General features: G+C 45.9%; 1 protein-coding gene across 1 annotated transcript in view; it reads left to right on the forward strand.

Moving 5' to 3' along the window:
• ZMYND8 (zinc finger MYND-type containing 8) overlaps positions 1-23401 on the forward strand; it is a 152753-nt gene extending 129352 nt beyond the window's left edge. The window contains 7 exon segments of the mRNA XM_017877885.1: positions 3436-3516; positions 5930-6008; positions 8646-8885; positions 11408-11568; positions 12538-12604; positions 20050-20133; positions 21860-23401. Coding sequence (XP_017733374.1) covers positions 3436-3516; positions 5930-6008; positions 8646-8885; positions 11408-11568; positions 12538-12604; positions 20050-20133; positions 21860-21996 — 849 coding nt within the window. The 3' untranslated portion in view covers positions 21997-23401.
• The last annotated feature ends 237 nt before the right edge of the window (positions 23402-23638 follow it).

Raw genomic sequence — 23638 nt, forward strand, 5'->3', positions numbered from 1 at the left:
AAAAAAAAAAAAAAAAAAAAAAGGCCTGGTGCAGTGGCTCACGCCTGGAATCCTAGTATTTTGGAAGGCCCAGCTGGGTGGATCACCTAAGGTCAGGAGTTCAAGACTAGCCTGGCCAACATGACGAAACCCCGTCTCTACTAAAAATACAAAAATTGGCCTGGCGTGGTGGCAGGCACCTATAAACCCAGCTACTCAGGAGGCTGAAGCAGGAGAATTGCTTGAACCCAGGGAGTGGAGGTTGCAGTGAGCCGAGATTGTGCCACTTCACTCCAGCCTAAGGGACAGAGTGAAACTCCGTCTCAAAAAAAAAAAAAAAAAAAAAAAACACACAGTACCAAACAGACTTATTGCTAAAGTGATCTGTAGGATTCTGTAGGATTATTAGAGAATTGAAAGGGGGTAATTTTTTCGTTAGTGATTTAAGTAGGTGTGTGGTTTTGCCTGAATGATCTCTTGTTCTACCTTCAGTTCTCCTTACATCACCTTCCCTTGATTTGGTCCCAGCAGTTGGCTCATGAATGGGAAAGCTGAGGCCTGCTGAGTGGATCTGATTAGTGGTTTGCAGGAAGGCTGTTTTCTTAGCTCCTGCAACCCTTTTAATTCTGTTACCTTCTGCATCCCGTTGGTTCTTTAAAAAGTTATTAAAAAAAATTTTTTTTTTTAGAGATGGGGTCTTACCCGGCTAATTTTGTATTTTTAGTAGATACGGAGTTTCACCATGTTGGCCAGGCTGGTCTTGAACTACTGACTTCAGGTGATTCGCCTGCCTTGGCCTCCCAAAAGTGCTGGGATTATAGGCGTGAGCCACTGTGCCTGTCCAGGAATGATTTTTTTGATAGGTGTTTTCTTTGAAGTTAAAAAAAATGAACACAGTGACATTTTTTGGGAGCTGATGAACTTTTCCTGTCTCTGAGGTGACCTGGAGTGGAAGATGCAGTTCTGTGTGTTTTGGCAGAGTGATATTCTTTACTGATGTTGAAGTCATTGCTATATTTGGAAGTTTAGAGTAAAAGGCAGTCCATGAATGCATGATATCTTTGAAATGGAATGTGACCATTGCATTAGCAATGTACTGAATTTCGCCCACTTTCTAAAGTTTTCTTGTAAAGCCATTTAGTTGTAATTTTTAAAACGGACACGGTGGGTGCAACAGAGCAAGGAGACAAGTGCAGGAGGCTGCAAAGCTGAGTGTTTTTACTGGCAGTGGCCTGGTGTGGACTCCACAGCAAGCTGAGAGTGGAAATCTTAACAGAGATTTTATTCATTTTACTCCATTTTGGGGCGAATTTGGGCCTACTATTTTGGGGCTTGGCAGCAATTATGCAATTGCATACTTGTATGAATTTCTTTTTCTTTAAAAATAAGACGAATGGGTATTTCTTTATGAACACCTACTCTGTGGCAGGTAACGAGACACAGTCCTTGCGTGTTTTTTTTCATTTAATCCTCTTGCACACCCTACCAGGGGGGCATGCAGTTCTTTTTTTTTTTGTGGGGAAACCGAGGCTTAGAGGTTATGGATAGTGAGGCATCAGATACAAGGCTGCTCTTTGTCCCGCCTTCTCCCTGAATTGGGGCATCTAGAAAGCGCTGGAGAGACTTTGTACCAGTCAAGCCGGGCCTGAGACAGAGCCTGATCTCCTGTCCCCCCCTCTTTCTGCTGTGATGGGGGAAGGGTCAGCTGGCAGGTGGGAGGTAGAAGAGAAATTCATCCTACGAACATAGTCAGAAAATCCCTGGGTGCCTGCTGCATGGACCTTAGCTGATGTCACCAACTGGCTGATGCCTTCAAGGGTCAGATAGTTAAAGAAAAAGAATATGGGAAATGAACTGCAAAGACAATGTCCTGACTGAAGGCATTAAAATTGACAAACCAGCCATATCTGTAAAATGGACTATAAAAAGGAATGAAGTTCCGCTCCTGCTGCAGCACGGATGCGTGAATCACAGAGGACCTTGAGTTGTGTGATTCCATTTATATGAAATGTCCAGACTGAGCAAATGTGGAGAGACAGAAGATCAGTGGTTGTCAGTGGCTGGGGGAGGGGGGATGGGATACCGGGAAGTGAAGACTAAGGCCAGGCGGAGTGGGATTTTCTTTCTTTCTTTCTTTCTTTTTTTTTTTTTTTTTGAGACGGAGTCTCGCTCTGTTGCCCAGGCTGGAGTGCAGTGGCCTGATCTCAGCTCACTGCAAACTCCGCCTCCCGGGTTTACGCCATTCTCCTGCCTCAGCCTCCCGAGTAGCTGGGACTGCAGGCGCCCGCCACCTCGCCCAGCTAGTTTTTTGTATTTTTTAGTAGAGATGGGGTTTCACCGTGTTAGCCAGGATGGTCTCAATCTCCTGACCTGGTGATCCGCCCGTCTCGGCCTCCCAAAGTGCTGGGATTACAGGCTTGAGCCACTGCGCCTGGCCTGGAGTGGGATTTTCTTTACGGGATAATGAAAATGTTGTGAAATGATTGTGGTGATAGATACACAACGCTGGGGTACTAAAAGCCATTGAATTGTATACTTTAAATGAATGAATGGTGTAGTATATGCATATACCTCAACAAAACATTGCTGGTTTTTTAAGGGGAAATAATGAAAACCAAAACGGTAATTCCTCTCTCGAACATACCTTACTGGCCAAATAAAAGACATCTGGGGGTCGGGCACGGTGGCTTCAGCACTTTGGGAGGCCAAGGTGGGTGGATTACTTGAGGTCAGGAGTTCAAGACCAGCCTGACCAAATGGTGAAACCCCGTCTCTACTAGTAAAGTAGAAAAAAAATTTGCTGGGTGTAGTGGTGTGCGCTTGTAATCCCAGCTACTTGGGAGGCTGAGGCAGGAGAATCGCTTGAACCTGGAGGCGGAGGTAGCAGTGAGCCAAGATCGCGCCACTGCACTCCAGCCTGGGTGACAGAGTGAGACTCCATCTTAAAAACAAAGAAACAAAAACAAACGAAAATAAAACACCACACATCTGGGGGCCAAATTTGGCTTCTCCAGTTTCAGCCAAACTGTGGTATAGAAACTAGCTTTATGTGGGTATGGAAACTAGCTTTATGGTTATGAAGTGGCACCACAATGCAATACATGAAATTTGTTGGAAATTTTTACCCCGTTAATGTTGGGGTTTCTTAACCTCAATGCTGGTGACATTTTGGGCTCAAATGTTGCTGTTTTTTGTGCGGGGTCCTTGTGTGCATTTAGCATGGTTTAGGTAGGAAGTTTAGCAGCGTCCCTGCCTCCACCCTCCAGATGCCAGTAGCAGCTCCTTCTCCTCGCTCCTGCACCTGTCATGACAACCAGAAATGCCCAGTGTCTCATGTGGGACAAAATTGCCCTGAGTTGAGAACCTCTGCTTTATACAGATAGATTTTAGGTATTTGTCACCAGGAAAAGCCTCCAAGAAGTGATCAGCTGAATTGTTTCTGTTTTTATCTTTCAGATGATGGACGCAATAAAAGGAACAATGACAGAAATATACAACGATCTTTCTAAAAACACTACTGGAAGCACAATAGCTGAGGTCAGAGGTGACACATGAATTCCTTATTTGCTAAGAGTGTTTTATGGGCTGCTTTAAAGGTGATACCATGAAGAAGCTTCTCTGGAAACCCCTCTTGGATCCTGACTTGGTCACTAAGCTGGCTCTACTTGATGAGGGTATTTTTTCCTTTAGCCAGTCAGCTGGGGCTGTGGAGACATGCCCTGCTTTGTGTGATCATTTCTAATAAAACAGCCAAAACCAGAGCTTCAGTTAACCTATTGGTGAAACTGGATACCAGTTCTTTTTGCTTCATGTAAAACTGGCTCCTGAATCTTCTCTATAAGTTTGGACTTTTTAATACAAGTGCTTCTTGTTGTTCAATACTTTGTATACTGGAGTCTCCATAATTATGTAATTGCATAGAGAAGAAAGTGGTTAAGACATTTCATTGGCTGGGTGTGGTGGCTGTAATCCCAGCGCTTTGGGAAGTTGTGGTAATCCCAGCACTTTGGGAATCCTGAGGATTGCTTGAGGCTAGGAGTTTGAGACCAGCCTGCACAACATAGTGAAACCCATTTCTACAAAAATTTTTAAAAAACAAGCAGGAGATGGTGGTGTGTTCTGTAGGAGGCTGAGGCAGGAGGATTGCCTGAGCCCAGGAGTTTGAGGCTACAGTAAGTTGTGATTGTGCCACTATACTCCAGCCTGGGAGACAGAATGAGACCCTGTCTCTTAAGGAGGAAAAAAAAAAGCTATCCACTTATAAAGCGTCCACTTATAAAAATATACCTCTGAACTTCCCCCTTAGGCTAATTCCCTATCAGGGCTTGGAGAGTGGGCCACTTCCCGGTTGTCTGTGGATGGTACAGTGTGGGCCAGATACAAACAGGTTATCTGGTGAAATGACAAGTGGCAGGACTTATAGAGGTCATCTAAGGTGATGTTGGAGAACTGTGGGAATCCTTTACAGAGCTATTGACCTTTTAGGACTTGGCAGCATTAGGCTGGTGCTCAGATGAAGAGGAGAAAATCTTCAGGAAGGCAACCTTGTGGTTCCTTAAACAGAAAACATTGTGAATACAAAGATTTAAGAGAGGCCCCAAGAAAAATCAATGAATCCCCTTGAATAGTTTTGCAAATATGACCTTTATGATTATGCTTCGGACATCAAATAAGAAGTTGCTTTAGAAACAACTTCATTCGTGTTTGTATACATTGTAAGAATTGGTGTGTGGTTGAAAATACGGTTCATAATATCTCACCTGAAACCTTGGATCTGGATGTATGCCAGAAGTTTTTTGGATTTTAGAGAGGTAATATGCAACCCCCCACAATTAGAGACACCATTTCTGCAATGAAATGTGATTGTTCACGCTACATAAATAAATCAGGTTTTCTCGGCCTTAGTTATACTGACGTTTGCACCAGGTACTTTTCTGTTGTGGGGCTGCCCGGTGCATTGTAGGATGTTGAGCAGCATCCCTGGCCTCTACACTCACATGCGAGCAACACTGCTCAATTGTGATAACCACAAATGACTCCAGACATTCTCATGACAGGGAGAGTACTCGAAATTGCCCTGGTTGAGAACTACTGTGATAATTAAACACTGTTTATTATTATTTTTTAAATTAATTTTTTTTTTTTTTTTTTTTGGAGACAGAGTCACCCAGGTTGCAGCATAGTGGCATGATCTTGGCTCACTGCAACCTCCACCTCCCAGGTTCAAATGATTCTCGTGCCTCAGCCTCCCAAGAGCTGGGATTACAGGTGTGCGCCACCATGCCCGGCTAATTTTTGTATTTTTAGTAGAGATGGGGTTTCACCATGTTGATCAGGCTGGTCTCTAACTCCTGACCTCAAGTGATCTGCCTACCTCGGCCTCCCAAAGTGCTAGCATTACAGGTGCAAGCCACCGCACCTGGCCAAAACACTGTTTAATTAGTTTCCTCTCAGATCAGGTTGAGTTTATTTTCCCTTCAAAATGAGTTTGGCCCCAAAGTCACACCTCCCCTGCCCAGAAATACCCTTTGGTTTTCAGAGATGTCAGGCTTTGGAATTTCAGGTGAATAAGTGTGGATCGCACCATCTAAATGTTGTTATGTAAGAGCGAAAATCCAGCTATCTTTGTATTTGTTTCATATTTATAGACCAAAATCCTAATCAAACCCTTAATATATTATTTATATGAAAGTCTGGTCCCTGTCACTTTAAGTGACTTTCCCTCGTGCCAGTATTTCTTGGAATTGATGGACTGTTTATACTTGGTTTTCTGAACCAGTGTTTCTGGTGAATTTGGGTTCATTCAGTAGTACTCACCTCTCTGAACTACAGTTGTGGGAAGGTTAGCATGATTCCGGTACCCCTCACAGCCAGCCATGGTTGAGCTTCTGAAACCTGCGGGTGAACTGCATGAGACAGCTTTTGAAGATGCTCGCTCTCCCTCTTCCAGATTCGCAGACTGAGGATCGAGATAGAGAAGCTCCAGTGGCTGCACCAGCAAGAGCTTTCCGAAATGAAACACAACTTGGGTAAGGCCTGACACTTTGGTTTGGACTGAGGAGGGTTTTGTGTGTGAACTTCTTTGCACCTCTGGAGTCAAGCCCAGATGTGAGTGCAGTTAAAATTAGGCTAGGATTGTATGACTTGTAGGGAGACCACAGAATCCTAAGAGTCTGGCCTGGAGAAACCAGGTATAAGAGCGGGTGTTGGTGGGAGCCCCCCTTTCCTCTGTTCAGAACACCAGCCTCAACAATAAAATAATGAGGATTGGTCAGGCACAGCAGCTCACACCGTAATTCCAGCCCTTTGGGAGGCCCAAATGGGAGGATCACCTGAGCCCAGAAGTTCAAGGCCAGCCTGGGTAATCTGGCGAAACCCCATCTCTACACAAAATTTTAAGCCATTAGCTGGGCCTGGTGGTATGCTCCAGTGGTCCCAGCTGCTTGGGAGGCTGAGGAAGGAGGATCACTTGAGCCTGAGAAAAGTCGAGGCTGCAGTGAACTTAACTAATTTCATCACACAAACTGTTGTGATAAGGGATCTGTTATATCCCTGGTTTTCCTTTTCTTTTTTTCACACTCTGCATGCTGTGGATATATCCCCAGTTTTCAAGGGAAGAAACCGGCATGTTGAGGAAGTTATTCAAGGTGACATGGCCACAGTTCAAGTCTGGGCACTCTTCACCCTATTCATCATTGAGTGCCGGGTCCTTTAACAATATCTGGATGCTTCCCGTGCACTGCTCACTGTGAAGAAAGATACTTTATTGGTCCCTGGATTAGATTGACAGATGTTTTGGCCCATCATTCTGTATAGATAAGCTTTTCCCCAGAGGTAGGAGTGATTGCTTCAGATCCTCACGTAGTATCAGATGGGCTGCTGGCAGCAGCAGAACTCTTAGGTTGAGGACCCATGCCCAGATGTGCCTACCTGCTCACCTGTGGTCTGCATCGAAGTCACAGACATGAATCCTTTCAGAGCCCCCTGGAGAGGAGCCCTTGGTTCATTCTTTCTGGACGCTTATTTGGTTGTTGTTGCTTCTTCTCGTTTGCCTTTTTTTTTTTTTTTTTTTTAAAAAAAAGACAGAGTCTTACTCTTGTTTCCCATGCTGGAGTACAGTGATGTAATCTAGGCTCACTGCAGCCTCTGCCTCCCAGGTTCAAGTGATTCTCCTGCCTCAGCCTCCCAAGTACCTGGAATTACAAGTGTGCGCCACCATGCCTGGCTAAGTTTTGTACTTTTAGTAGAGACGGGGTTTCAGCATGTTGGCCAGGCTGGTATCAAACTCCTGGCCTCAAGCGATCTACCCACCTCGGCCTTCCAAAGTGCTGGGATTACGGATGTGATCCACTGCCCCTGCCACCACTTCTTGTTTTTCTAATAAAATCAGGGAATCTTACTTTCATAAAGTCCTTTTCTTTTTATGTGTTGACTATACATTTGAAAAAATTACCTGTGGGCTGGCCAGAACTTAGCTATATTTTGCAGGCCCATAGTTAAAGGTAGTTTGATTGACTCGAAGGTTCTGTCTGGCCACAAGTAGTTAACTTCTTTATGAGGGATTAATTTTCTTTTATAAAGTTCAGGAAGAGTATTTGAAGGAATTGAGGGACCATTTCCCTCCTCTCCTCTCCCCTCCCCTCCCCTTCTGTCCCTTCCCCTCTCTTGTCAATGGAGTTTTACTCTTGTTGCCTAGGCTGGAGTGCAATGGCATGATCTCAGCTCACTGCAACCTCCACCTCCTGGGTTCAAGCAATTCTCCTGCCTCGGCCTCCCAAGTAGCTGGGATTATAGGCACTCACCGCTGCGCCCAACTAATTTTTGTATTTTTAGCAGAGACAGGGTTTCACCATGTTGGCCAGGCTGGTCTCGAACTCTTGACCTCAGATGATCCATCCACCTTGCCCTTCCAAAGTGCTGGGATTATAGGCATGAGCCACTGCACCCGGCCTAGTTTTCTTTTATTACAGCCTGCAGGTCACTCCTAAATGAATACCTGTGGGGTTACTGAAGTAAAATTAGAGAAATCTTGGTAGACTGAGTAGGTTCATAGTTGTCCTGTTAGTATAATCTTCAACCACTGTCCCATCTGGATCCAGTGCCACAAGAGATGCCTACAAGAAAGCATGCCTGAGTTCTAGGCCCAGCTAGCTGTGTGCCTCAGTTTCCTCATCTGTGAAAGAGGTAGAATAGTAGTACTTACCCCGTAGGATTATTAGGATGAGGGTTACTTGAGTTAATATTTATGAAGTTCTTAGAACAGTGCCTCCATGTAGTGGGTGCTATATAGGTATAGATTGATGGGGGGAAACGGTTTATGTTAATGAATATTAGGATGGAAAGTGAGTTTTGGTGGCAGTTGTTTCAAGGGTTACTTTGAGGAATTCCCAGAATGTCGTCTGGTGTTGAAAATCCTCTGGGGCTGCAGTTGTCTCCACGCTGGGCGCCTCATGTCCACTCTCAACAGGCAGCACCATCTGGTCTCTATGATGAATGCCCTATTTACAGATGAAGACTCGGGCTAGGTTATTGCCCATGGGCACACAGCCAGGGCTTCTCCCAGCCTGGTCTTGCACCCACGTCTGCCTGAATCTGGGGGCAGGATTCGCCCCACAGCCCAGGCTGGGGTCAGGTGATGAGCAGTGTTCCTTCCCCTCCTCCACCAGAGCTGACCATGGCGGAGATGCGTCAGAGCCTGGAGCAGGAGCGGGACCGGCTCATCGCCGAAGTGAAGAAGCAACTGGAGCTGGAGAAGCAGCAGGCGGTGGATGAGACCAAGAAGAAGCAGTGGTGTGCCAACTGCAAGAAGGAGGCCATCTTTTACTGCTGTTGGAACACCAGCTACTGTGACTACCCCTGCCAGCAAGCCCACTGGCCTGAGCACATGAAGTCCTGCACCCAGTCAGGTAATGCACTGTGGGACTGCCTCCCATCCTGGGCTGCAGTGGCTGGGCATTGGTCTTCCCTGTGGACCTCAGGGGTCTCAGGGCTAATTGACAAGGGAGGTTGCCTGGTTTCTGGTCACTTTCACTCAAAAACAATTTTGTCTCTTACACATAGGTGAGCAGCATGCAGGCACATAGCTAAGACTTGAGCCAGGGACATTTTGAACCTTTGATTTTTGCAGAACCCTTGATCTCTTCTCAGGCCTAAAATGTCAGTAGTACTGAAGTTGAGACACTGTGGGTTTTTTTTTTTGGCAGTAATGGACTTGTGGCTTTAGATAATATAGATTCCCAATTTCTTCATTAAGTAAAAAGTGTTGGTTTGGAACTAACCTGTCTTTGACACTGCTGTAATATTTGTAGTTACCCTTTCCAACATAGAACAAGCAGTCCCCAGGCCTACAGCTTCCATCAGGAAGCACTATCTAGTTAGAATTTATCAATTCTTTTTTTTTTTTTTTTTTTTTTTTGGAGACAGAGTTTTACTCTTGTTGCCCAGGCTGGAGTGCAGTGGCGTGATCTTGGCTCACCGCAACCTCTGCCTCCTGGGTTCAAGTGATTTTCCTGCCTCAGCCTCCCGAGTAGCTGGGATTATAGGAATACGCCACCACGCCCGGCTAATTTTTTTGTATTTTTAGTAGAGATGGGGTTTCTCCATGTTGGTCAGGCTGGTCTTGAACTCCTGACCTCAGGTGATCTGCCCACCTCGGCATCCCAAAGTGTTGGGATTACAGGCGTGAGCCACTGCGCCCGGCATTAATAATATTTTATAAATTATTATTACTATTATTTTGAGACAGAGTTTTGCTCTTGTCCCCCAAGCTGGAATGTAGTGGTGTGATCTCGGCTCCCTGCAACCCCGCCTCTTGGGTTCAAGTAATTCTCCTGCCTCCGCCTCCCGGGTGGCTGGTATTACAGGCACACGTCACCATGCCCAGCTAATTTTTGTATTTTTAGTAGAGACAGGGTTTTGCCATGTTGGCCGGGCTGGTCTTAAACTCCTGACCTCAAGTGATCTGCCTGCCTTGGCCTCCCAAAGTACTGGGATTACAGGCGTGAGCCACCATTCCCAGCCTATAGGTGATTTTTTACAGTTACCTTTTATTTGTGGCAAATGATACTAGCTTTGTATGGTTGGAATTAAACGCTTCCGTTTTAAAGAATTTCAAGTGTCACATAAATAATACAATAAGGTAGTATGTCTACAGATGGGCAAAATTTGCAAAGATGGTACATAAATGACTCAAGTGTGAGCTTGACCAGGGGTTAGTAAACCTTTTCTGTGAAGGGCGAGAGTGAATATTTTAGGCTTTGTATACCATGTGGTTTCTGTTGCTACTACTTAACTCTGCTGTTGCAGTGCAGAAGCAGTCTTAGATGATATGTAAATGGATGGACATAGATGATATGTAAATGGATGGATATGGCTGTCTGCCAATAAAACAGGCAGCGCTAGCTTGCCAGCTCTTGCTCTAGACAAATCTGTTTTTTTATTATTTTGTAAAAGGCAATATTGGAGCATACCTTGCCCTGTTCTTTAGTCTTTTGGGAGATGTCTTCTTTGTAGAGACTTTTGGTCTCTTACTGGAGTAAAGTCTCTGTGTTTTCCCTATGTTCTGGAATGTGTCTGATAAGGCTTTTGCTGTTTTGCCAAGATGGCCAAAATGTCCTTTGGCTTTCCTTTTTTTGTGATATAATTACATCTGTTCTTCCTAAATTCCTCCCCAACGCCCTGTTTTTCTGTGTCCAAGTTTCTGCCATCTCCAGATGCTCTGGGCCTCTGACAGCATGTCGCCTTTCATGTGGTTTTCCTGTCCCACCTTAGAAGGAAGCAAGCCCCTGCGGCTAAAAATACAGGTCTCCACCTAGAAATTACTAAATAGAGTAACTCTAAATTGGCAGTTACAGGTGGGCTCTTGTTGATGGGCTTTGTTTGTTCCAAGAGTATACTTTCATCCCAGAATGATTTAATAAAACTTGAATTGCTAACCATTAAAAATCAACGTGTTGGCTAGGTGCGGTGGCTCAAACCTGTAATCCCAGCACTTTGGGAGGCCGAGGTAGGTGGATGACCTGAAGTCAGGAGTTCAAGACCAACTTGACCAACATGGTGTTACCCCATCTCTACTAAAAATACAAAAATTAGCCGGATGTGGTGGTGTGCACCTGAGTCCTAGCTACTTGGGAGGCTGAGACAGGAGAATCACTTGAACCCGGGAGACAGAGGTTGCTGTGAGCCGAGATCATGCCTCTGCACTCCAGCCTGGGTGACAGAGTGAGACTCCGTCTCAACATGTTTACGTTAAAGTTTGGAATTCCAGCTTCTGGAAAACTCTGGCAATCCGGCCCCCTTGAGCCTACACTTTTATGCCCTGGGTAGGGCTGAGCCTTGGGTGCCACTGGGTGCAGGGTGGGGCTCCATGCATGTTTCCAAATCATCATACTCTTTGCATATGTGGCATCTCTTTCTCCTTTGTCCCCAGCTACTGCTCCTCAGCAGGAAGCGGATGCTGAGGTGAACACAGAAACACTAAATAAGTCGTCCCAGGGGAGCTCCTCGAGCACACAGTCAGCACCTTCAGAAACGGCCAGCGCCTCCAAAGAGAAGGAGACGTCAGCTGAGAAAAGCAAGGACAGTGGCTCGGTGAGGATCCCCCTGTGCCTTTGGCTAGTGACATCTACCCTTTGTGCCAAGTGGACTTAGGACCCCCTGTCTGCCGCCCTGAAAGTTGCATGTTTTGGGAAGCTTGTCGTAACAGTGTGCCAGAGTTTCCAGTGGATGTGTGGGAACATGGAGCCTGAGCTGGTGTGTGTAGGACCTGGCAACTGCTCCCTAGTACTCTCCCCTGGGGCCCTCAGCGTGTAGAGTAGTGTCGCCCAGGAGAACTTCTGCGATGATGGAAATGTCCTATACCTCCCATCCAGAATGGTAGCTGCTAGCCACATGCAGCTTTTGAGCACTTGAAATGCAGCTAGTGTGACCCAGGACTGTATTTTACAATTTTATTTAACTAATTGAGATTTCAGTAGCCACATGTGGCTAGTGGCTGCCACATTGGGCCACGAAGGTTTCACCTCCTTGTTTGCCAGGGTGTGATGTTTGTGACATCGATGGTATGCGAAGACTATTTTCATGAGTATATAGTTTTTTACATTTTTAGTAATTGTTTGTCTATTTCAGTGCATGTTAGGAAAAAGATAAATCGTTAGATTGTCAGTTAAAACACATTGGTTTAACTGATAGTATTACTTAGTCAGAGGCTAGCATGAATTAAAAGCAGACTGATAGAATTTTGAAGTCTCTTCTTGGATATGGCAAAAATCTGGAGGGGGGTCTGTTAGTGAGTGGAGTTTAGGAAACAGTGAATGTTCTAGGGTAGAGCGAGGGGCCACCCTGGTGCTGTGGTCCAGCCTGTTCAGTGTGGGAAATGGCACCTGGGGTTTGGCCACCTGGCCGCCCTGTGCCCATCACTCCCACCTGACCGTACCAGGCAGAGGGCACTGAGATGCTTTGGGGGCAGCGATGAGCACCCCCATGACTCCCTGGATTTCCCTGTGGGGGCGACATTAGCCTCAGTGCCTTGAGTCCATCTTTTTCTTTTTGTATTTCTAGACCCTTGACCTTTCTGGCTCCAGAGAGACGCCCTCCTCCATTCTCTTAGGCTCCAACCAAGGCTCTGGTATGTTGCCCCCTGGTGGGCGAACGGTGCTTTCACATTTCAGATGGGCAGATGGGGAGCCATTTTGTCAGGGAGAATTTGAAGGGTTTATTCCAATGGTTTCCAAACGATCATGGATCCTTAGGGGTGCCTGGGGTGGGTCAGTGGGGGTGAGGGGTTAGCTGAGCATGTTATCTTTCAGGTACCTCTTCAAACTGATCGGTATTACCTGTTGTATTTACTGGGGATCCACGTAAAACTCCATTTGGACAGAGGCCTCTGTTGCTGACCGGGGGTAGGGTAGAAGAAGTGCATTCGAATTGGGGAGTTTTTTTTTCTCTCAGGGAAATGAGCACGGTAAATGACACTGTGTAAGATTTTATTCTGAGGTTCTAACACTTGCATACGGTGGATGAAGGTGCTCAAACCTTTGAGAATTGAAGGCAGTACTCAGGTGGATGATCTTTCTGTAAAATCCTTTCCTTTTGGAAAATAACCTGACAGGCAGATTTGGGGAAATTTTCTGAGACTTGACATCTAGGGTTTTTCTTCTGTGGAGTTTGAGCTGTCTTCCTTCCCTAGCCCAAAGAATCTTTTTCTTGCACTTCCTTAAAGCAGTTTTGGGTCATTCCAGAAGGGTTCAGAGAAGGTGCCTTCCTGGTGGAAGACAGTTTTATTTCATTTAAGGTTTTTGCCTGGCACCACAGCTCCAGTACCTTTCTGCTTGCTGATTGATTGATTGATTGATTGATTGATTGATGTTTTGAGACAGAGTCTCGCTCTGTCGCCCAGGCTGGAGCACAGTAGCGTGATCTCAGCTCAGTGCAACCTCCGCCTCCCATGCTCAAGTGATTCTCCTGCCTCAGCCTCCCATGTAGCTGGGACTATAGGCACACACCTCCACGTCTGGCTAATTTTTAAAAAAATTTTTTGTAGGCTGGGCGCAGTGGCTTACACCTGTAATCCCAGCACTTTGAGAGGCTGAGGTGGGCAGATCACAAGGTCAAGAGTTCGAGACCAGCCTGACCAATATGGTGAAACCGTCTCTATTAAAAATACAAAAATTAGCTGGGCGTGGTGACGTGCACCTGTAATCCCAGCTGCTTGGGAGGCTGAAGCAGGAGAACCCGGGAGGTGGAGGTTGCAGTGAGCCGAGATCATGCCACTGTACTCTAACCTGGGAGACAGAGTAAGACTCTGTCTCCAAAAAAAAAAAAAATTGTATAGATGGTGTTTTGCCACGTTGGCCAGGTTGGTCTTGATCTATTGACCTCAAGTGATCCTCCTGCCTCGGCCTCCGGAAGTGCTGGGATTACTGGCATGAGCCACTGATGATTCTCTTGAGCTGAAAAGCAAACATTTCATTTCACTTCTGCATATTGAGTGCATGGAGGAAGAAGTGATGTCCATTGTTAGGGGGTTGGTAACGGTTTCCTGAAGGGGCTAGGCCTTGAAAGTTGGGTGGGATTTGGGGGCACAGTCAGAGGGAGTAATACGAGCTTGCTTTAGGAGGGAGGATATGAACTTGGCATTAAATATGACTGAATCACCTATTGAAAAAGCAACTCCCTCTTCACTTCCCCTTGTAACAGGCTCAGTTTAGTGCTAAGATGTCTTTAGCATCTCTCATATTTCCTGATTCTCTTTTTAACAAAGACTGAGCAGACTCTAGATTTTAGCAGCATGCTCCCCACTCTAGAACTTTTAATTTAAGGTTTTCATTACATTCATTTTGGAGTTGCCTTTGATAGCAGTTTTGTTGGTTAACAATAAAAGTTTATTTACCTAAGTTATGGAAGTTTAAAATAAAAACATGAACTAAGCAATATGTAAGAGGACTATGGATGTGTCGAAATGGCACAGGTGGTGTGAGGAAGCTCCAAGTTAGGGAAACAGTGTTTCAGACAGAGGGGTGCTGTTAAAGTTTTGGAGCCTCAAAGTGACTTGATCGATATGGCATCTGAGAAGATGAATGATGCCGTGGTAGGATGAATTTGGCAGGAGTCCATTGGCGTCAGGAGGGTGGCATACAGGAAGGTAGTTGGGAGAGGCATCGTATTCCATTCCGGGCTGGAGGAGTATTACCTAGACCAGGGTCAAGAAACTTTTTCTGTAGAGGGCCATTTAGTAAGTATTTTAGGCTTTGCAGGCCACATGGTCCCTGTCCTAGCTGCTCACCCTGCCATTGTAGTGTGAAAGTAGACATAGATAATATGTAAACAAATGTATGCCCTGTGCCACTGAACCTGAATTGCAAAAACAGGCATTGAGCTGGCCATAGTTTGCTGACTCCTGACCTGAGGCACACTATCCCAGGGAGTGGAAAGGACAGGAGGCAAGAAGCCCCAGTAAATGGTGGGAGGAAGAGGGGGGCGAGCAGGGGGTAGGAAGGGACAGTTTTTCTGAATAAGGCAGATAAATCCCTGTCTCCATGGAGTTTCAGAGGAAGTCAGAAGAGCAGCTATTAGTGCTACTGAACAGCATGAAGCACTTACACACCTTATCATGTTTCTTCCTAATGTCCGTGAGAGCATAGTTAGTATTTCCATTATACAGATGAGCAAGTTGAGGTCCAGAGACGTTAACTCAGATGCCCAAGTAACTCAATGAGTAATTGTGAGAGCCAAGACTTTAAGTTCAGATCTAGCCAGACTCATGCTTTGAAAGGCGGGTGGGATTTGGGGGCACAGTCAGAGGGAGTAACATGAGCTGACTTTAGGGAGATATGAACTTGGCTTTAAATATGACAGAACCACCTATTGAAAAAGCAACTCCCTCTTTACTTCCCCTTCTAACAGGCTCAGTTTGATGCTGAGATGTTTTTAGCATCTCTCATATTTCTTGATTCTCTTTTTAACAAGGACTGAGCTTTGCAACCATATGCAACTACCTGAGCTTTGCAATCCAGACTCGTGCTTGCAACCATATGTCAGGTATACTTAGGTGGACCCCTATAAAATTGCTTTTGTAACTCAAAAATGGCTGAGTAATGGCACTTGTGTCTGGCTCTACTAATAAGGCACTGATCTCTGGGAAACGTCAGGGTGCAGATGTGGCTGGCCTTTTTTTCCTCATCCAAATCTACTAACTCTCTTGTTTCTATACCACCTCCTTTCCCACCTCCTTCCCAGCTTAATTGCCATGCAGTACCCTTGCTAATACAACCCAGTCTCCCAGGCCCGGAATGTTTTCCTAGCATGTCCATCTGGCAAAACCCCACCTTGAAAGAACCCCAGCTTTCCACTTTTGATTTACCCGCACCTGAGCCTCAGTGCTTAACTGGAGAATGTTATACAAGAACACAAACTAATCTCATCACACATGCAAATCTGGGTCACTGACCTCAGAAGCAAAGATTCTCTTCTGCCTGGTCATCTTTCCAATATCTGTTTTTCTTTTATCAATACTTTTTGTCCTGAGAGACTTGTGTTCTTTTTTTATTTTTTTGAGACAGAGTCTTCGCTCTGTTGCCCAGGCGGAGTGCAGTGGCATGATCTCGGCTCACTGCAGCCTCCACCTCCTGGGTTCAAATGATTCTTCTGCCTCAGCCTTCTGAGTAGCTGGGATTATAGGTGTGCATCACCGTGCCCGGCTAATTTTGTATTTTTAGTAGAGATGGGCTTTCACCATGTTGGCCAGTCTGGTCTTGAACTCCTGACCTCAGGTGATCCACGTGCCTTGGCCTCCCAAAGTGCTGGGATTACAAGCTTGAGCCATCGCGCCCAGCCCTGTGTTCCTTTTTTTTTTGGAGACGGAGACTTGCTCTGTTGCCCAGGCTGGAGTGGAGTGGCATGATCTTGGCTCATCTCAACCTCTGCCTCCTCAATTCCAGCGATCTCCTGCCTCAGCCTCCTGAGTAATGGGGATTACAGGTGTGCATTACCATGCCCAACTAATTTTTTGTATTTTTAATAGAGATAAGGTTTCACTGTGTTGGCCAGGCTGGTCTTGAACTCCTGACCTCAAGTGATTCACCCACCTTGGCTTCCCAAAGTGCTGAGATTACAGGCGTGAGCCACCGAGCCTGGCCAGAGGCCTGTGTTGTAATCCAAGTTTTTTTTTTTTTTTTTCATCAGGATTTTCCATCGTCCATAATGGCCATTTCTCAAGTTCTCTGCTCTGTTTTGGACCTCCCTGCATCTCTCCCTGCATCACCATCCCTGGGTGCTCAGGGCTGCTCCTCTGCCCTCTGCAAGGTGTGCCCTGTCCTTCTCTCCTGCCATTCAAAGGCATCTGCATCCTTTGTTGTAGCCAAATTTCTCACTCTGTACTGCTTTTCTTCCTAGGCACTTAAATATCCTCATCTGTCTCCAAGTGCCTTCCTTGACACCTTGCGTCTCCAATAGAACGTTCTGTGACAATGGCCATATTTGCACTGTCCACTATGGTAGCCACTAGCCACGTGTCACTGCTGAAGCCTTGAACTGTGGCTAGTGTGACTGAGGAATGGAATTCAACATTATATCTTATTGTAGTGGTTACCATATTGAATGGCACAGCGTAAGACCTGTCCTGTCTCCTTCCTCAGCCTAGTTAGATGTCTCTTCTAGGGTTGTTATTCTAAAGCGAGGGTGCACCTGTAGTCCCAGCTGCTTGGAGAGGCTGAGGCAGAGGGTCACTTGAGCCTAGGAGTTTTGAGGCTGCAGTGAGTGCCTGTGAATAGCCACTGCACTCCAGCTGGGCAACAGAATGAGACCTCAAATTTAAAAAAAAAAAAAAAAAGTCATTTCATTTTGTCTCCATTTCTTTCTTTACACACTCTGCCGCTGATATGATACAGTTTCTATTCTGATACTCCACCATCCCCCTAAGCCATTAACAGTCATGGACATTTTAAATTATTATTACTTTTTGAGACAGAGTCTTGCACTGTTGCCCAGGCTAGAGTGCAATGGTGCAGCCTTGGCTCACTGCAACCTCTGCCTCCCAGGTTCAAGCGATTCTCCTGCCTCAGCCTCTCGAGTTGCTGGGATTACAGGTGCCCACCGCCACGCCTGGCTAAGTTTTTGTATTTTAGTAGAGATGGCATTTCACCGTGTTGCCCAGGTTGGTCTCAAACTCCTGAGCTCAGGCAATCCACCCACCTCGGCCTCCCAGAGTGCTTGGATTACAGGCGTGAGCCACCATGCCCAGCTGACATTTTTAATTCTAAATATTGCTTTGAAACCTAAGAGACAAAGGCTGGCCTTGAACTTGGCCTGAGCTCAAGCGATTCTCCCACCGCAGCCTCATGAGTAGCTGGGATCACAGGCATGTGCCACCGTGGTCAGCGGCAGAGACTTTCTTCTTCAAAGACGACCAGATTGGCTAGAATCATGGTATCTTCATGTCAGAAAGGGCCTCCTCTCCAGGGTTTAGATAAAGATTGAGGTACACCCAGGGATACACTAAAAGAGATTTAGCCCCACATTTAGGTCAGGTGTGGTGGCTCATGCCTATAATCCCAGCACTTTGAGAGGCCAAGGTGGGCGGATCATTTGAGGTCAGGAGTTCAAGACCAGCCTCACCAACATGATGAAACCCTGTCTCTACTAAAAGTATAAAAAATTAGCTAGGCGTGCTGATGCACCCCTGTAATCCCAGCTACTCAGGAGGCTGAGGCAGGAGAATTGCTTGAACCCAGGAGGCGGAGGTTATAGTGAGTTGAGATCACGCCACTGCATTCCACTCTGGGTGACAGAGTGAGACTGTGTTTCAAAAACAAGAGATTTAGTCCCACATTTAGGACTTGGAAAGAGGCTGGGCACAGTGAGAGCACCATGGAACCCATGGTCAGAAACTGGCAGGAAAAGTGCGTTTTGCAGTCAGTGCCAGAGTGATTCTGAGAGCATGAGTGAGAAGCTGCAGGGAGGCCACAGGGGTCTGTGTGGGAATGCAGCCTTCGGTCTTCTCAGTCTTCCCGATTTTCTCACCAGAGCAGTTTGTGTTGACAGGTCATGTCAAAGCAGAAAGACTTCCTCAATTTTGATCCCTTTCTAATTAATTCCTCATCCATCTCACTTTACTTCTGCCAGCACTTGCTTTCTGGTGACAGCGCACGTGACATATCTAGAAGGAGCATGGGTTTTAAAAACATCAAGGCTCCTGTGCTATTCATGTGCATCAGGTACTAGGACAGTACATCTAAGTTTAGTTGGAAGGGAGAGAATTTTAGTAGGGGTATGAGTTCCCTTAGTATGTGGGCACGGGCGTCTCCTGTTCGTCTTTTCATTTTTAAGCTTTTAGTTAAAGATATATATGCACAGAGTTGCAGAGAATAAAATAGTGCAGGGAAAAACTCTTCCTAGTTCCAGTTTGCACTGCTCATTCTGGTCCTCCTGTTACCTCCTTACTAATAAATAATGTACTTGCCTATACCTCTATTTCTTGACTTTAGATATTACTTGTTGACTTCCAGCTTTAAAAGGTGAGAGTTACTCTTCCTCTTTCCACACTACTGAGGTTACTATTTTATGTGCTACCTTGCTCCAATGAAACACCTGCCTCCTTAGCTCTTTTGTTTTGTCTGCTACAGACAGTATCTCTTGACCCCTCTTTTGGCAGCTCATCTTCTCACCTCTCCCACACCTGTCGTAGCCAGCCTTCCCACCTGCCCTGTGACTTTCCCGTTGTCAAGGTTGAGAACATGTGCATTCTGTTCTATAACTGCAGTTAAGCCTCACTTTTGTCTGTTGCCTTAGTCTAGAAAGTTGCAGTGTGACAATTCTTTCTTACATGATTATGACCATATCATTCATGGCAGAGTCACATAGTGTACTGTGATTATATTTCCATTTTTTTACAGCCTTACTTTTTCCTAGAGTTTGTTTTTTCTCTTGATCTTACTTTCGTTTTCCTATGAAACTTCTCACCATATCAGTTATTTATGGAGACTCCTTTCATATCACTGTTTTTTGACTCTTTGATTTCAGAGGTGATTTGTTGGTGTGCTACCATCATAGCTGAGAATTTAGCTGACTTGCCACCTCATCTGGAGCCCCTTCCTCAGTCCTCCTCATCATGTGTGCCTTCTCCATCCTCTCCTCCCTATTCTGTTATCACTGTGGGCAGTTGATGTTATTACTTGCCTTAAGTTGTCTGGATTTCTGGGATGGTGCCTTTAACCTTAGCATGTTTCTATTGCCCGCCTCCGTTTCCCATGGTTGAATTAGGCTATTGGCAGAGCTAGTGGTTCTGAGAATTTGTGGCTTACAAAATGCTGAGTTGCTTTTATGTCATTGTATACCTTATTTCCTACCTGTAATGCTGTGCTGTGTCCAGTGATCCTGTTTGTGGTTTGATACGCATTTTTAAAGAGCCTTAGTCTCCTGTGCTTGCATTAAAGTTGGACAATGGTGACATGAATGAAGGTGCCAATTGGTTCTAATAACAGTAGCCTGTTGATGAACAAAAATAGTAAGCACTCGGGGTTGTGCGGAATTCCAGCTCTCTGACAGACTCTGAGGCTACCTGTGCTATCTCTTCAGTTAGCAAAAGGTGTGACAAGCAACCTGCCTATGCCCCAACCACCACAGACCACCAGCCGCACCCCAACTACCCCGCCCAGAAGTGTAAGTATGACCCTGTCTCACGGAAGCTGCCGGGGCTTCTTCCTGGCATGCAGAAGGCTCGTTCTGTGTGTGTCCATGTGTGTTTTTCTTTGTGGGTGTGTCTTCTCCTGTTCTTTTGAGTGGTGGGTCTTCCTTTGCAATGTTTCTTCTTTGCTGTGCCTCTGGTCGCCATCACAAACTGCATTAGGAAATGAGAGCGAGCATGTGGCCTGGCTTCTTGATGGAGATCGTCCTCGCTCTGTTCATAAAGGGTCCTAGATGAACACTGATTCCCTCCAGTGGTGATTGGCTATGGCAGCCAGTGTCCCGTGTCCTCTCCATATGAGGAGTGAGGGCCTGCAGATCCCTCCATTGGCCAGCCTGGTTCTGGGAGAGAGATACTGAACTCAGCTTGGCCCTGGTCCCATTTCTTCTAGTACCCGCCGGTAGTCTCTGCCCTCACCAGAGCTGGAAGGACTTGATGTGGTTTGACCACATCGCTGTAGGATATTCTCACGGATGGGGATGACCAACTGGATCACTCCCCAGAGTCCTTCCGAAGAACTAAAAGCATAGGCTTGGTGGCTAAGGGAAGAAGGCATAAGGCGGCAGATTGAGGATTGTTAAGAAGACTCTGCCTTTGCCCCCAGCTCTGCCTGCCACAGTATTGCTCCCTTTTGGTCACTGATGCAAGTGACTAAGAAGAGTTCTCTCCTGAGTAACTACATGACTTTGGAGATCTTTGTCATTCTCTTCACTGCTTATCTTCCAGAACTCATGATTACCCACACATGCCGTTTTACCAGGCAGCAAGAAATGCAGCCCCCCTAGGTAGTAGCGTGGTCCCCTCCTTGGCCCACTCCACTCTTTCCCTCAACCTCTTTCAACCAAACATTATCACCCACCTTAAGAAATTGAAAAATAATTCTGTCCCAGTCTGTCTGAACTTAGTAAATGATCCAGGATGTGATGGGATCTTAGGGCTGGGCTGGAAGTTTCTCCCAGTCAGCCGTCCAGCGGAGCCTGCAGACCTGGGCTGTTGGCTAAAGTGCTCTTCACAGATACCTCATTCGGCTCTTCTTCAGCTTCTTCATTTCTTTCTTACTCAGTTACTACTCAGCTCATTGTCCATGTGTCCTTGAAGCCATCCTAGGTCTTACTCTGCTTCCGAATCCTTCAGTCACCCACAAGCTTGTCCTTACCAGGAGTCAGTGGGTCTGTGTTCCCAGGTGGGCTTACCCATTCTTCTCCTTTATGATCCTCTCCCTTGGGTGGACAAGTGTGATTTGGTTTAAGTCCATTTTTCAAGTAGCCTATACATTGATAAAAGAAATCCCACTAACGGAAGTAGACTGCATGCCAAATTTCGGTGTCTTTCTCCAGGAGCCAAGGTTGGACCCAGAAGTGCATGGGGTGCTTGTGTCGCTCAGTGATGTAGTAAGGGTACACGGTTCCAGACACGGCACAAGAAATGCCTTCCTTGGCAGTTCACAAATCTTTATTCCCTGTGAGCATGACACCCTACTGTTTTTTTCCACTGGCTGTTGTTAAATCCTAAAAAACAAGTTGTGCTACCTTTCTGTTCTCCAGACCCACAGATGTAGAGCAGTCAGTGGTGGCAGTGTTGGAACCATCAGTGGGGAGGGCAAGGTGGTTTCCTGTGCGGGAAGGGCAGGTCAGATTGCAGGATAGTTATGCTCAGGCACAGGTGGGCAGGCATGCTAAACACATTGGTTTTCCTCCTCAGACCATTCCCGGAGCAGTAAATCCAGTTGGAGCAGCAGCGAGGAGAAGAGGGGATCGACACGTTCCGAGCACAACACCAGTACCAGCACGAAGAGCCTCCTCCCGAAAGAGTCTCGGCTGGACACCTTCTGGGACTAGCAGCGAGTTGGGACACAAACCACCCACCCCATTGGAGAAAAACCCAGACGCCAGGAAAAGAAACAGCAAAGGGAGGAGAACAGCCGCTCTCAGACTTGAGAACGACAAAACCCTCCGTTGAGCCTGAGCCCCCGGCGCAGGGGCTGCGACACTACAGGACGCCCGGCATCGGCTTTGACTGCGAACTGTTCACCCATACGAGCCCTGTGCTTTAGGTGTAAATAATGTATAATTTGTGGATGTCATTGAAACCTAGAGGACCTTCCCCTTTTTATATTTGTATTAACTTTAACTTATAAAAAAAAAAAAAGAAAAGAAAACAATTAAAAAAAAACGAACCAACCCCAACAACAAAAAGAATGTTTTGGTATTGGAGAAGGGGTGGTCAGTTAGCCTGTCTGTCACACAATGGATACTGGGCCCGGGGACCACTTTCACACTCACGTCCTCATCCTTGGATACCCAGGGGAGGGCGAGCCGTTTTTCACTCATGTGTCTACACAGCATGTTGGGATCGGGAGTTTCGGCACAGACTCTATCCTGTCAAGCCGTTGGCTCCTTTCAGCTACTACATTACGACGTTCCTAAAACGCAAGCTCTCCGGACCAGACGGACACAGGGAGAAGCTAGTTTATTTCACGTGATTGAAATGATGACTCTACTCCTAAAAGGGAAAAAACCATGTCCTTGTTTACAGAAGAGAAACCGAAACAAGCCCCACTCAGCTCAGTCACAGAAGAGGAGAACATAGAAAGTGTTAGGATCATGAACTCTGAAAAAAAAAAGAAATCTTTGCTTTGTGGTTCCTTTAAACACACTCACACACACTTGGTCAGAGATGCTGCACTTCTTGGAAGCAAGGACTCAAAGGCAAGGTGCACGCAGAGGACGTTTGAGTCTGGGATGAAGCATGTACGTATTATTTATATGATGGAATTTCACGTTTTTATGTAAGCATGAAACACAGGCAGTATGAGAGAAAGCAAGGCCCCGTCATGCTGTCCGTACACTACGTATGCTGTAGAGCCATTTTTGTATGTTGTGTAAAACAAAAGGCATTGATCAAAAAGCAAAAGGTGATGTATGTATATGAGAAAATTAATTGTACGATATCATTCCAGTACGTTTTGTTGTACATTTTAGTCTTGTTTACTTTCTCTTCATTGTTGATAAGAGGATGCGAACTGTACAGTTTCCAGCTAGTTACCCATATTAGAGAAGAAACAAGAAGAGAGTATTAGAAGAAAACAGGAGAGAAAGAACATTTGTGAATTGCAGTTGTCAAAAAAACAAAAAAATAGCCTAGCTGGCCTTATTTGTGAAGCATAATTGCTTTTAGCATATGGAAGTATTTTTTCACATTTTCTTTGTATAAAATTTGTATTAAACTTAAATATCTTTTTGATGGTGGTGTTTCTTTGTCACTGAGCCAGCAGACTCACACGGTATGCTTTTTTGGGTTTTCCCATTCCTTCCCCACCCTCCGAGTTTTCAGATTTCTTTACCTTTTTTTAATTAAACTGTTTTGGAAAAATGCCGTGGTCGTCCTCGAATTTGCAGTTTTCCATTTGGTCGGGATGGCTGTGTGTCAGGTTTGCACGACCAAACCCAGAAGGGGCCGTGAGAGGTCACGAACACCCCC

Source organism: Rhinopithecus bieti, unplaced genomic scaffold (assembly GCF_001698545.2).
Source record: "Rhinopithecus bieti isolate Rb0 unplaced genomic scaffold, ASM169854v2 scaffold_10347, whole genome shotgun sequence".
NCBI classification, from domain to species: Eukaryota; Metazoa; Chordata; class Mammalia; order Primates; family Cercopithecidae; genus Rhinopithecus; species Rhinopithecus bieti.